Source organism: Camelus ferus, chromosome 10 (assembly GCF_009834535.1).
Source record: "Camelus ferus isolate YT-003-E chromosome 10, BCGSAC_Cfer_1.0, whole genome shotgun sequence".
Taxonomy (NCBI): Eukaryota; Metazoa; Chordata; class Mammalia; order Artiodactyla; family Camelidae; genus Camelus; species Camelus ferus.
Window position 1 is genome coordinate 70,412,527 of NC_045705.1, and position 14,118 is coordinate 70,426,644.

General features: G+C 59.7%; 1 protein-coding gene across 5 annotated transcripts in view; it reads right to left on the reverse strand.

Moving 5' to 3' along the window:
• The window catches only part of KCNQ1 (potassium voltage-gated channel subfamily Q member 1), a 320,688-nt gene that overhangs the window by 156,573 nt on the left and 149,997 nt on the right, over positions 1 to 14,118 (reverse strand). Inside the window, exon 12 of one of the 5 annotated variants that reach the window (XM_032490138.1) lies at positions 4,493 to 4,794. The exons of the other annotated variants lie outside the window; for them this stretch is intronic. Coding sequence (XP_032346029.1) covers positions 4,539 to 4,794 — 256 coding nt within the window. The 3' untranslated portion in view covers positions 4,493 to 4,538. Of the gene's footprint in view, positions 1 to 4,492; positions 4,795 to 14,118 lie in introns of those variants that run through there. 5 annotated transcript variants of the gene reach the window in all.

The following is a 14,118-nucleotide window of genomic DNA, read 5'->3' on the forward strand; positions in this document are numbered from 1 at the left end:
AGAAATGCAAACAACCTCCAAATTAACAAGTCCTGCCAGAGGAAAAATATAGACGCAGAAAGACCAAAGGAAACTAGGATAAAATACCTTCATCAAATAAGAGCACGGAGAGACGGTCACAGAGACGGAGAAACAAACGCTTCCACTTGCTTGAAAAGATAAAAACCTCACTTAACGATAGAAGAATCGCAAATTAACACTGTAGTAAGCTATTTCTCATCAATCAAATTTATGGAGATAAAACCTGCTCAGTCACTCGTCGGTGAGGGTGTGGGGGACAGGCATGTCTGCTCAGTCCTCCAGCAGTGTAATCGGGCACAAGCCTTTGTTTGGCAGTGTCCATCAAAACAGGTGCAGGCGCTTCACCCGCGCTGGAAATGGGGGGAAGACGCACCTCTGGAGGTGAATCCATTTAAAATAGAGACCAAATTTTCACGAAAAATAGATTTGGGAAGTTATCTTGAGAAACAGCAATAGTATTTATGAAAATAAGATTACCTTACGTATAATAAATTGTTCAAACTGCAGATATCTACTTGTTTCAGAAAAAAAGTGAATTGAGAGAGGTCGTGGTGTAACGTCTGTGAACGGGACACGGCAGCGCGGGAGGGCGCTGCTTGCTTCCTGGCGGGCTCTGGCAGCACTTCCGTACAGAGGGCTGTTCCTGTAGGAGGCAGGGCTTCGTGCTGCACCCAGGGCCACCCTTAACCTTGTGTTATTTCATCTGCTCTCCTTTGAAATGCTTAGCTAGGCATCAGCCTGGATTTCCTCTTCCATTGGTAACCTGTTTACCTCTGCCTAACTTCCTAATCTCTGGTAGAGAGATTCTTCAATTTCACATCCCTTAACTTCATGAAATCTCACATCTTGACGAGAATCACAGTTCTTCACAGTGACTTTCTTTATACTGTCCTTGTTTGGTAAGAGACAGCCTGGGAGACTCAGTTTACAGAGAGCAGGGTAAGACGGGAGGGGAGAGACAGCAGTGCTCAGTGGGACGTGCTGTTTCAGAGGGCCTAATTTCATAATCGGGCAGCTCGTCAGTGGGTATTTGAATGGCTAATGGCTGCCTTTAGCCGCGCTATACATCCATCAATAGGGGACTTGTTCCATACATTGTGGAACAATGGAGCGCTCTGCAGCTGTGAGTGAAAGGCAGAAGCGCTGGACTTCTTAATATAGACCCATCTCCAGAACACGCAGGCATCTTCCCTTTGAACAGTGCACACTGGGGCCGCGTGCTTACCAAGAACTGGGAGGGCTTGCTAAGTGAGAGCTGAAAGGGTTCCTCCCAGCATGACGCCTGCGGAGACGGGCCCCAGCACAGTCCACTGGCCAGGGCTCTGGTCTCTTCAGATGCCCAGACCATCAGGCGAGTAGGCCACCTCCTGCCAGCTGCAGTCAAGGCAGTGCTGCCCTCGGAACTGCTTACTCAGGCCTCAGTGAGCAGCCCACCTCTGTGTCCTTTGATGGAAAGCCCCCTGATGAACACCCAGCACGATCTCTAGCCTTCCCGCAGGTCTCCTGCCCCACAACCTAGGTGCCATTTGCAGGCGGCCTGGGTCCCCGTGTTCACCAGAAACGGAACCAGTGCCAGAAAGACTAGAGCTGCCACGAGCACAGTCCCGCCAGGGGAAAGCCCAGCCCAGTGGACAGAGAGCAGAGGCCGCATTCCCTCAAGGATCCTGGCCCCTGTGCGTGCGCGTGCCCCGCAGTGGGCTGCTCTGTGATAATCAGCCTCGTCGGGGCAGCTCTGAGTATGCCCTAACGCATAGTAAGTCAGCAAGGCAGACCGCAGAGATCCCCGTGTCTGTCTATCTATCTAAATACTATGTTACCGTTTGTGTGAGAAGGAGGTGAATTCTAAGCACACACACAGACACCTCTGCCCACATGACACGCTCTGGAAAAATTCAATAGGAGACTTAACAAGTAACCTTTAGGGAAAGAAACTTCAGAGTTAGGGGCTGGGGTGGGGACAGCCTGGGTTTTGCCATATTCCCTTTTGTGCACTGAATTTGTTTCACCGTGTGTGTGCAAAGCTACTGGGTCACGATTTTTAGCACAACACCGTGTTGCACAGAGCACAGGGCGCCGCGGCTCCCGCAGACGCTCGGCCCGGCTGGGGCTGTGCCTGCCTCGCTGCGGGGCCGGGGCGGTGGGCGCGGGCTCTGGTTCATGTCACTCCGAGGAGCAGGGGCTGCTCCGGCACAAAGAGGTTTTTGACAGGGGGCGGCAGAGCCGGAGTGAGAGCAGGCCCCGGGCAGGCTCCCGGCGAGCCCGCCCTCTCCAATGGGAACGGGTGCCCTCCACCCAGCCGCAGGCCAGCGCGGCTCTCCTAGGAGATGAGACGCGACGTATGTTTCGTCATTACAGAATTTCGAGAGGAGTGATTTTTGAAAAAGAGGATGTGTATGGCATGTCCTAACTGCTGTGTTTCATTAAATATTTCAGTTTTTATGTAACTTTTTTCCATTTCCAGGTTATCTTTGATTTTGATTAATGCAACGGTGACAATATTTCATACATTTTTAAGTTGATTTGCCTAATGTCTTTGTTAATTTAAATAGCTTCCAATGCATATTCCCATTTTAAACTCTTTTTAAACCTGTACCTTAGCCCCCGTTTTCCATTTCTGCTTTATATCGCCGAAATTCTGCTTTGGAGAGGGGCAAGTTGTCTTCACGTCAGAAACAGCCCTGCGGGGGGGCCGGCTGGGCCCTGGGTTTTCTGGGGAGATGACACAGTGCTGACCTGGGAGGGCGTCCTCATCTCTCTCTCCAAGCGGGGAAGGAACAGAGGAAGACAAGGCTAGGGACCCTCTTGGGACGCGCCCACCCCCACCTCTCCAAGGGCACTGCCTTGGACACCCCGGCCCCCACCGGGGCGTGGGGAGGCCTGGCTGCACGGCCGGCAGGGAAGCCAGGCGGGAAGAAGGCGGCCGAGGGCCCGCCGCTGTATGAGGAAACGAAGAGAGCCGGCCCCAGCCGGCCCCGGAAGCGGGGCCCGGGAACCTCTGCGGCCGGGGCTGGCACAAAGGGCTTTTCAGACCCTGCAGCCGAGGTGCCCAGCGAGCCTTTTTTTTCCTTTTAAACAGCTATTAGGGTGACAAGCCTTTCCAAAGGCAGCAGTTGGCGAGGGTTTCCAGGAAGCTGGTCTGGCACCAGGCTGGGGCTGGACCGACTTTAATGAGTTAACTTCAGAAGGAAGGGAGCATCAGGAAAGGTTTAAGGGTCAACAAGCTTTTTGAATTATTTTGCAGAAAGCTCTGGCTTTCCAATTCAAAGGCGTGTTTTGCCGTGACTCTTTCAGCCAGAGCCTGTTGCAAAGGCAGCGCAGCCCGCACGCTTCTGATACATGCACTGCAGGTGTTTGTCTTCACTTCTCCGGAGGAGCTTTGCAAGTGCCGCCCAGTGCCGGGAAACAGTGGGGTCACCGTCCACGTCGCATCAAACGTCCCTCCACCCACGTGCCTCTCCCTCTGCCAGCCCCCACGGCCGTGTGTGCACACGCGCACACACGCGCACACCTTCCCCAAGCAGGAAGCTGTTCTTTGCCAAGAGCGAATGGAATTCATATTTCCAGCGGGTGTCCTTGGGCTCCAGCTCGGCAGCCTCGCTGAAGAAGGGTCCTAGTGTGTGTGGCAGGGGCCGAGGGTGCGGGGCTCCGTCTCTGCTCACGTCCATCTGGGCCCCAAGAAAAACCCACAACTGGCTGCACTCCCCTCAGCCACACCCGGCCTCGGTCACATTCCTTCCCTTCCTGAGCCCACACTGGGTGGCCCCGGCAAACCGGCTTCCACACCTCCCTCCCCACAGTGGGGAGACCTAGGCCAGGCCCCCATGGGGCAAGCAGCAGTTCCAAACGAGGCACTGCACTCCAGGGCCAGAGCTGTGGGGGCCCCTGAGGGGCCCCAGGGCTGGGCCTGCCCCTCGTGGCCTGCCTGCTCTCACCTCCGTGGGAGAAGACAGTGCTCACTCTCCCTTCCAGGCACTCTGGGGCTGAGCTCACTGCAGGAAGTTCCTCTGCAGAGCCAGCCTTTGCTCTTCTTGCTGGGGACCTGGTGGGCTTCCCGCACAGGCTGATGCTGCCCTTCCGCACCAGAGGGTCCTTGCGCACCAGCAAGGAGGAGCCCCTCCCCCCACCTAGTCCGAGCCTTCCCAGCCCTGAGATCGGCATCCTCGGGGGTTAAACATTTACAGGCAGAGACCAACACCCACCCAGTAAATGAGACAAGTCCGAGATCAGCCTCGCGTGGTGGACTGGCTGGTTATGCTTAGATTCTCTGTGGCCTAAGTCGTTGGGACCTTACACCTGTGTGGCCAGGTGGCAGCAGGTGGGGAAAGGGCCATTTCTGCAGGTCCTCAGAGTCAACAAGGACTGTGATGAGCGGGAGCATTTACGGCATTTCAGGCGCTCAGCACAGAGGGGTGCCTGCACCCAGGGAGAACGCGTCTGCCAGGGCCTGGCGCCCCGGCAGTGTCCACTGCTAAGCCAAGACCAAGCTCCACGTTCCCTGGACAGTGCCCTCTGTTTGCTCATGAGACTGTTTCCACAAGCCTTAGGCTACCAGTGGCCTGCGTGTCTGCCTGGGGAGAAGGCTGCAGCTTTGCAGCCTGGGCTCGGCGTCTCCAGTCGGGCTTCTGGCCCTGCTCAGGGCTCCTTCGATCCTCCTGCCTGGGCTGGGAATGGTGGCCCCCGTGTGCCCTCCTGGATGAGCACCATGAGGACTTGACTTCACTGTCCTTTCTGGCCCACCTCTCAGTGTTTGTGTGGTGCCTCGGCTCCCTCAGCCTCTCCTTCCAGGCATGGCCTGCAGCAGACTTAACTGGGGACACGATTTCCTGGCCCCTACGTGCGGGAGAAGCAGTCAGATAAGAGGCGGGGCACAGCCAGCCACCAGGCCTGGAGCAGGTGCTGCGTGCTGCCCCATCGCAGTTGGGGGACTGTGGCGTGGTGCTCATGGAAGTGCCCCGGCCACCCCGTGGGACTGGGGTCACTTGGCCCAGGTGATGGAGGGGGCTGGCTGGGCCTGGTGTAGGGTGGAGCACAGGCCCCACTGGAGTAGACAGACAGGCCCCTCTGGGACCACACAAGAGTGCAGGTTCAGAGTTAGGAGCCAAGGGCCTACCCCTGCCTCTGGTAGCAGCTGAGCAAGGTCCGCTCATCTCTGGGCCCTCTCAGGGCCCCCATTTCCCAGCCTGTTCATCCCCTGACATCTAAAGGGACATTTCCCACCCTAAACCCAGGCCACACGGGCCGAAAGAGCCCGTCTCCAAGTGCAGGCGGCGCAGGGGCCCCGCCACGGGCCGTGCGCGCCACCGGGGAGAACGTCTCAAGCGGCCCTCCGGGGCCCTGGGGACGGCCCGGCCCGGCCGCCGCACACACAGCAGCCCGAGTTCAGGCAGGCCGGGGGCCCGTCTGCCTGAGCGCTGCTGCCCCCGAGGCCGCCCCAGCTCCTGGCGCCGGCCTCGCAGCCGCAGCCGGGCCCCGGCGCGCTCCCACCCGGAGCCCGCACACCTGGCTAGGGGCTCGCGGTGGCGGTTCAGAAGGAGCAGGAAGAAAGCACTGAGGAGTGTCACACTGGAGGAGATGCACCCTCATCTACCGTGTCCGGACACAGACCTAAAGAAAACACGAAAACCAAGTCCGCCCACAGAAGACCCGAGAGCGGGGGCTCGGTAGGAAAAGAAAGGCCCCCGCGGGCCGGGGGCGGGAGGCGGTGCGCCGCGGGCGGGCCGGGCCGGGCCGGGCCGGGGACGCGCTTCGGGGCTTGAAGCCAAGGTCCTAGCGCCACCGTCCCCTGTCCTCCTCGGCCCGGGTGCAGAGCCCGCTGCCTGAGGAGCCGAGCAGAGGTCCCGCGGCTGCCTGCCTGGCGCCGCCCGCCTTCTGTCCTGGGGCCTGGCTCTCCCCCGTTACAGGCCTGGCAGCGTTCTTAGGCCTGTAACGCCAAGTGAGGCTGTGGGGACGGACCCTGAGTGTGTGTGAGTGTGTGAGTGTGTGAGTGTGTGTGTGTGTGTGTGTGTGTGTGTGTGTGTGTGTGTGTGTGTGTGTAGCTGTGTGCTCTGAGAGCCCTACCCCCCAACTCCCAAATAATGTCTTCTACTGCTTTGTGAAGTTGCCCAACCCCCCGCCTCAGTTTCCCCAGCAAGGCACCACAGGGCGTGGCGGTGGCAAGGATTATACACTTCAGGTGCAGTGTAGCCTGGTCTTGTGTGATGCTCAGTTCTGATGTCTTGAATGACTAATCAGGTAATGTCAGAACTACCTTGGAAATCCCTTGAATTGCCTCTAAAAAAATTCCTTTCTCAGAGCTTCATGTATGCCCCCTACTAGGTTGCCGCTGTGCGGGTGAAATGGGAGAACCTCTGGGTGAGCATCTGGGGTGCCCCCACTCTTCTCCAGGACACTCCCAGTGCCATCTTCAAAGGGAGCCTCTGGGGCCGCTGCCCACGTGAAGAGACGACTCGAGCAGATCAGAGCAACGGTGGCATCATGGCTGAGGGTGCCGGGATGATGTGGCTGCCAGGGATGCAGACTTGGCTGGACCTGGACTCCCACCTCCCGCTGCTCTGTCCTTCTCTTCCTCTTCCCTCCGCGAGGCTCCAGGATGGCACCCAGGGCCTCCCACAAGCCAACCAGACCTGACAGACTAATAGCCGGACCTCCGACCGCAGTCAGTCACTGCTGAGGACGTGCACCTAAGGTGTGGCCCAGCCTAGGACACCGGCATTGTCCCCAGAGGGCTCGTAAACCTTAAAGAATGAGCGCCTAATGGGGGGCGCTGGGGCACCACGAGGAGCCTTGAAGCCCGGCCTGCCGCTGCATCCTAGGAGGCCAGGGCGCCGCTGCCCAAGTGATCAAGAGCCTCTGAGCGGCCTGTAGGCCCGCGGGGCCCCTCGTCCTCCTTGCACGGTGGAGCCAGGCCTGTGGTGTGTGGAGAAGGGGACACACAGGACTCTCACTGGAGAAGGCCACAAAGAGTCCCCCAGCCACCATGCACACTGTCTCCACGGACTGTTCTCTCCTGCTTGGTGGGCCACAGAAACACTCTGGGAGGCGCAGACCCAAACTGGAGGCCAGATTTGCCTCTGCTGGCTTGTCACCTCCCCGCCCTCTGCTTACCAGCCCTCAGGGTGGCAGTCCAGCCTCCTGGACTCACAGACTTGGTCTCCCCTAAAGACGGTGTGTCTGGGAATGAGCCCTGGCTCTACCACTACCTCATAGGTGACACTGGCAAGTCCTAGCCCTTCTGTGAACTGGGGGACTGACTCACTCACTCTCTGAGGGCCCTACCAAGGACGGGAGCTGTGTGTCTCAGCCAGCAGCAGCACCCCTCCCACCTCTGGCACAGGACAGGCATCTGGCAGGGCCTCCTTCGGGCTGCTGGAACTTCACTCTCTTCTAAGCACCTGAAAGCCACCAAGCCTGTGAACACTGCCGCCACTTTTGGGCTGTGCAATCCGCGAGTTGCTCAGAGACTGAAAGCTACTGTGGCGCCTCCCTTCCCTGCCAAGTGCAGCGCCAAGAGAAGGCAGGACACATGGCCTGCTGGGCCTAGCTCTGCTTGAAGACTGCTGCCGTCCTTGGCAGGTGAGCCTGACTTTGAGAATGAACGGCAGGGGCACGTCAGGGCACCTGCCATCACCACGGGGTGCAGCCTTCTGCATCCTGCCCCCCCCCCGCCCCCGCCCAGCAGCGGAGGAGTAGGCTACAGGTCGCCCCCTGTACCTCCACAGGGGCTAGGGCAGCTCGGGGCCCCTTTCCCAGGGACGAGGGGTGTGGGGTGTGGGTCTGCAGCTTCCCCCGCCCCCGGCCCATCCTAAGACGCAGGGCTGCCCAGCCTCTAGGTACACCTGGTTAAGGACGACCCCTAATGATCGCCCCTCATTGAAACTCGTGACCTGGCAGCTTCAGGAGCTCTCAGCCAGGTAAGGGATGTCCCCATGAGGTTTCCCATCACAGGGAGATGTTTCACACTGTCTGACAGGCATCAGGCACTTTCCTGGATCAGGCACACGGCCCGACCCTATCTCCTCCAGGCCCACACCAGCACCAGGGGACGCATCTCTCATGCCTACAGGAGGACACTGAGGCTCAGATCGCTGAGGTGACTGCTCTAGCATCCCACAGGTGAGATGAAATGACCCAAGCTTGCCAGCATTTCCTGGCAAACTGTTCCCAGGCTTGGTGAACCCATCACGAACATCAGCTAACAAGAATAAATCCCAGACGAAGTGTGCATGACCACCACGCTGAAAACTACAGGACATGGTGGGAGAAATGAAGGAAGACCTGAATGAACGAGGGACGCATTGAGACCACAGTTCCAGAGACTCGGGTTGTAACGATGTTCGTCCTCTCCATGTTCATCTAGAGAGCCGCTGTGCCTGCAGGGGGTTTTCTGTGGAAACCGGCACATGAGTGGAGAGACAGGTGCCATACAAAGGCAGCCAAGCCAGTCGCAGGGCAAGAGAGCTGGTTGGAGTCTGCGGGGTCAGCAGTCAAGAGCTGTTCTCAAACTACAGTGACAACCAAGCACGGCCCTGGCAAAAAGGAGAAACTAAGGTCTGCCCAGTGGGAGTGAGTAAGGTCCACAAACGGAGCCACACCCAGGGAGCTGGCTCACGATGATGCTGACCTGGCAGGACAGTGGAGAAAGTATGGCCTTTTCAATAGACATTGCTGAGTCAAACTGATGTCCAAGTGAGGGAAAAAGGTACCTTGACCTCAGCCTCACATTGGATGCAAAAACTGATTCCAGATGGACTGCAGATCTGCATGTAAAAGGTGAGCTGCTAAAGGTTTGGAAGAAAACAGAATATCTTTGTGACCTTGGAATAGTCAAAGTTTCTTAAATAGGATACAAATAGCACTCTCCAGAAAGGAAATATTTGATTAACTGGATCACATTAAAATTGAGACCTTCTGCTCATCAAAAGACACCCTCAAGAGAGGAAAAAGAGAGCCCGCAGAGGGGGAGGTGCTGTCTATTTGAAATGAAAAAATATATATCTGACTAACGACTTAGGTCCAGGATAAATAAAGATACAAAGAACTCCTACAAATCAGTAAGGCAAGATAACCCAAAGACCACCGGCAGACGGCACAGGCGTTTCCCCGGGGGCAGCGTCCAACTGAGTCATGAGGACGGAGAAACGGCTTAGCTGCGTTACCCATTGGGTTACTGCAAACTAAAATCACAGCCTGATGCCACCAGACGCCCGCCAGCATGGCTAGAAAGGAAACGATGGAAAAGGCCGAGTGTTAGTGAGGACGGAGAGCAGCCAGGGTGCCTGGACACCACTGATAGGCTCGGAAGGGGCGCGCCTGCTGGGGACCCGGGGGGCGGCGTCCGCGAGAGACGTGCCTGCTCGCCCAGTGCCCTGGTGGCCCCACCGCAGGCACGTCCCCCCAGGACTGCAGCCCGTGCTCCCACCAGAGGGCCTCTGCCGAATATTCTTAGCACTGCTGATAACAGCCCTGCGCTGGCACCTGTCCAAGCGGCCGTCGAGAGCAGAATGGATAAACAAAGTGCAGGCCGCGCACACGGCGCCCCGGCCGGCGGGGAGAGGGCGGCGCGCTGCTCGGCGAGGCGAGGCGAGCCTCACGGCCGGCGGCCGCGAGTGTGTGCGCCGTGTGCGTCCCGTCTATAGAACATTCAAGAACGGGCGAAGCGCAGTCCTGTTGCTCGAAGCCAGGACAGTGGCTATCCTTGGGCATCAGTGACAGGAAGTGGAGTCACAGGGGCTTCTGGGCTAGGCGCCTCCAGGGAGGCTCTGAGCCTCACCTGGGCGCTGGCTGCAGGGGTCCCAGGGGGAATGCATCGGTCAGTGTGTCTCGAGGCCTGTGTGTCCAGCTGTGTGCACTTCACGCCTCAGCTAAAAAGCTGGAAACAACGCCCTGTTCAGAAGGTCAGCGCTTTCTAACCCTAACTTGAGTGACGGACAGCTCCGGCCCAGAAAGGGGCTGGGTCCGGCCCCGCCCAGGGCATGCGTGCCTCGGGCTTCCTGGTCAAGCTGCCAGGGGCTCAGTCATGCCCTTCTAGGTTTGGGAGATTTAGGCGAAGCACAGGAGGGAGCTATGTGGGACTCCGCGGTGGCCAGAAACATCTCCACAGCAACACCAGTGCGACCCTTGCAGTCACCCCCCCAGCCATCTCGGGCTTTGGACCACCTCCCCCGCTTCACCTCCTCCCAGCACCGCCCACCCGTCTGGGCCAGCCCTGCCGGGACCCGTGCAGCAGACGCGGCGGAGTCGGGGCCCAGGGCGCCTGGGCCAGGGTTACTGCGGTGGCTTCTGAGGAAGAAAGAAGCCTCCCCGCTTTGCTCTGGGCCTTCTCCCTGGACGGCGGGCCCACTCCCCAGAGCAGCGGCCCCGGGAGATTAGCTGCCTCCTCCTCATGGGCTCAGAGGGAGGAAGTGAGGCCCCCAGAGGTTAGGGGCCCCCGGGGACCGGCCCGCAGCTGGGCCGATGCAGGCTGGGGGCCAGACGGAGGGCATCCGATTCCCAGTCCCGTCCCTTTCCCACTGAGCTGCTCCGCCTCGCTTTCCACTTAATTAGGAGAACATTTAATCCCCCCGTGCATTTCAGAGACAGTTTGCGCCTGGCCGGGCCGTGAGGTTCTGATGGGGAGCCTGTGACTCATGCAGCTCCGCACGGCCCTCCCGGGCGGGCTCCCACGGGGCTTCCCTGGCACCTTGTGCAGACAGAGGTGGTCTGGAGCTCCAGAGAAGACAGGACGCTGGTCTGGAAAGATAAACTAGCTTCATCTGTTTCTGGCAAGTCCCCCCTTCATCTCTCTGGACACTGGCCCCAGAAAGGCCGCTTCGTCCTTTCCCACCACGGTTTGCACGGCAAGAAACAGAGTGAGGGGCTTGGGTGTTCACAGAAATGCAGTGCCCAGCGTCTCCAGGCCCGTGGGAGTGGGCCACAGGGAGCCTTGGGTGTTTCTGAAACGTCCCAGGCAAAGCTGGTCCCATCCACAGAGCTAGTCCCCTGGTCCACGGAGCTGAGCACAGGGCCAAGCCTTATGACATTTGCCCCTGTTTCCAGAAGGCATGGGGCTGCCCTGGCCTCACTGACAAACGCAGATTTCAGGAGACATTAGTAGTGATGTGGATGAAAGCCAGGCCACAGCGGCCTCACTGGAAAAGAGAAACTTGAACGTTTTGGCGTGAGATTCTGCAGGGTCCAGGAGAAAGTTGAAGACATGGAAATTCTAATTAACGCACACAGGGCTGGTTTTGCTCAAGGATCTCCAAGCTGTCATGTCGCAGGAGGCCTGCAAGTACATATTCGCCGGGGGTGGGGTGGGGTGCTCTCAGTCACCTGGTGGGGGTCCTGCAGTGCCCCTGGCCCTCTTTGAGCTGATCTCAGTGTGCAGGGTGCTGCCCTACACTGTCCCCCTGCAAAGCACAACAGAGGGGTGCTTGGTGACAAAGAGCTGAGCTGCGCCCATCCAAGACGCCATGACAAAAGAGATGGCAGGGGCCTGGGACCGACTCTCTGGAAGGGACCCTTCAGGGCAGCCACAGTCTGCTGTGCTCACAGGGCGTCCGGCCTCCTGCACCATCTGTCTTGGGGCAGACGTGGATGCCAGGCCAGTTCTGGCTGAGTCTGGGGGGACTTCACAGAAATGGCCCATCTCTCAAGGCTGCTGGGAGAAGGGTAGCCAGGCCATAGCCGCTCAGAGCCTGGAGCCTCACACAGAGGCCAGTTCTGACCCAGCCGTCCGGCCCTGCCGGCCAGCACCGGAGTTCAGACGCCTCAGCCCTCACTCCATCCCCTCCTTGGGCAGGGCTGGCTGGGCTCTGGCTGGGGGATCTTGTCTGGCTGGGGGCATGAGCAGCAGTCCTGGAGCTCCTTCCAGCCTGGGTCTTGAGGGGAACCACACTCTCCCTGCTCCCTAGGAGCCGAGGGTCCCGAGAGACAGGTACTCTCAAAGAGCCCCAGGCCCCACACAGAGGGCCTCGAGAGCTGCGGGAGGATGCGGCTGCCTGGCCTGTGGGCATCCTGGGCCTCCGTGAGGGGAGGAGGACTGACAAGATGTTGGAAAGATGAGTAGGAATCTGATGGCTGCAGACAAATGACAAGGGTGTTTCAGGCAGAGATGCCATGTGCAAGACACAGGGATGCACACACGGGTGGCCCTCCCCTCCCACTGTGCTGCCAGAGATCCTCAGTGGGCAGGAGCCTTAGGAACTCGTCCCAGCTCCTGTTGGGGAGCAGGGCTCCCCTGGCGCCCCACATTGTGCCCTAGATGCCTCATCTCTGCCTCACACTTGCTCCTTGGAAGCCCTAGTGGCAAGACTCTGGGTGGGGGCACAAGTGCAAGGAGCTTGAAGCAGACGAGCTCCCTTCTGGCCCTGCTGCGCCCACAAGACTATCTGTCTGAAAGGTGTGTGTGAGACGGGGGCCTGGCCCCCCGGCGCCGTGTGAGGGCCCTGGGGCTTGCCAACAGGGCAGGCTGACCAAAACCAGTTTCCCCAGCCCGCTGCAGCACCCTCCGCCCCTGCTCGCCGGCAGCTCCCTAGTTTGCACCAGGCTTGCTTGCTGACCCCCGGTCCCCTGACCCCTCGCTCCACCGATGGCCAACAGGCCCCGGAAAGACGAGCTTCGCCCAGCCCCAGGGACCTTCCCGTAATCAAGGCTGCAGTGACCTCACCTCCCTGGGGCCCTGCGGGCGGGGAGAGCTTGAGATGGAAACAAAATGTGTCTTTATTTATGCTTTTAATTTGAATTCTGGAACCGGCCCAACATGGTAATACATTTAACATCAGTAAAATGCTGGAGAGAAATGGATCTGGTTTTCAGTAACTGCCTCCCATCCCCAATGCCCCCGTGAGACCCCTGTCCCTGCATACACACCGGGGTGTGCACCTCTCTTCCCCACATGGGGTCCCCAAGGCTGAGCTGCCACAGGGCTGAGTTTAATTAGGGCCATCACTCACCAGGCAGGCCGGGGGTGGGGTGGGGGGCAGAGGAACGTGGCCCCAGTGTGAGCACCGAGACCAGGCCAGCCTCCTCCCCGTCCACGCTGCAGGCAGGCACAGCCCTGAGTAAACACAGTGCCCACTGTTGCCCCTTCCTCCTCCGGCCATGGTGGGGCGAGGTCTCTGCCCAGCCTGGAGCCCTGAGGGTGCCTAGGATCTGAGGCCCTACCACCTCTTTCACTGCGCCTGCACCCCACCTTCCCCACTGGGGCTCCCTTGAGAAGCATCCTGACTACTGAGGACACAGCCATGTGGAACCCCTGCTGTCCCTGCCACACCAGGCCACCACAACCTCGGTCATCTCGCTCCCAGCCTTCACCGCCGAGCTCCCGCCTCGCCCACGGCTGGGCTCGTCCTCGCCTTCCCATCTGGCTGGCATCCAGGGTCTGCACTGGGAAAGGTGAGGGTGGCCGCAGCCTGGCCGAGGCCCCACCCAGTGCTGGAGGTGACGCCCTTCCACAGGCAACAGGCCGCCCCGTGGTGGGGGCGCTGGCCCGAGAAGGCCCACAGCAGGCCTGTCTGGACGGTGATGCACCAGGCCCACGGCCCACAGAGCGTTTGGGACTGTTCAGCCTGATGGCCTGTCTCGGAGGAGGGAAGACCAGAAATGGCCAAGATTCTCTGATGACGCGGCTACATTCACCTGAGCTACCTCCTGGGGCTCCCTGGCAGGTGGGCAGCCTCTGGCCCCAGGAAACTTGGTACAAGCTGATGCTGACCTGGACAGACCTCGCTGAATTCAAAAGGGGCGACTGTGCTGGCCAGCTGTGGGCCTGGTCTTGGGCCACCTCGGTCCCCAGTCGTACACCGCCTCGTCCTGGGCCTCCCTGCAGCGGCCTTGCTGGGCCCAGGGAGCTGGTGACAGCCGACTGCCCGCTGGATGGATGGTGGGTGACAGCCCTGCCCACCAGGGTGCGACTCCTTGTGTGTGCACCGGAGGGGCTGGGCCACCACTGACAGAGAGGAGGAGGAGGAGCTCTGGCGGGGAGAGCGCGGCCGGGAGGACGGGACGGGGCTGGCCGGGCCGCACGGAGAGGCCTGGTGGGGCCCGCCCGGCAGGAGGGCCACAGCTCCCGGCAGGCTCCTGGCCATCCTTGCTCTGAACAGGCACTGTCACCGGTGC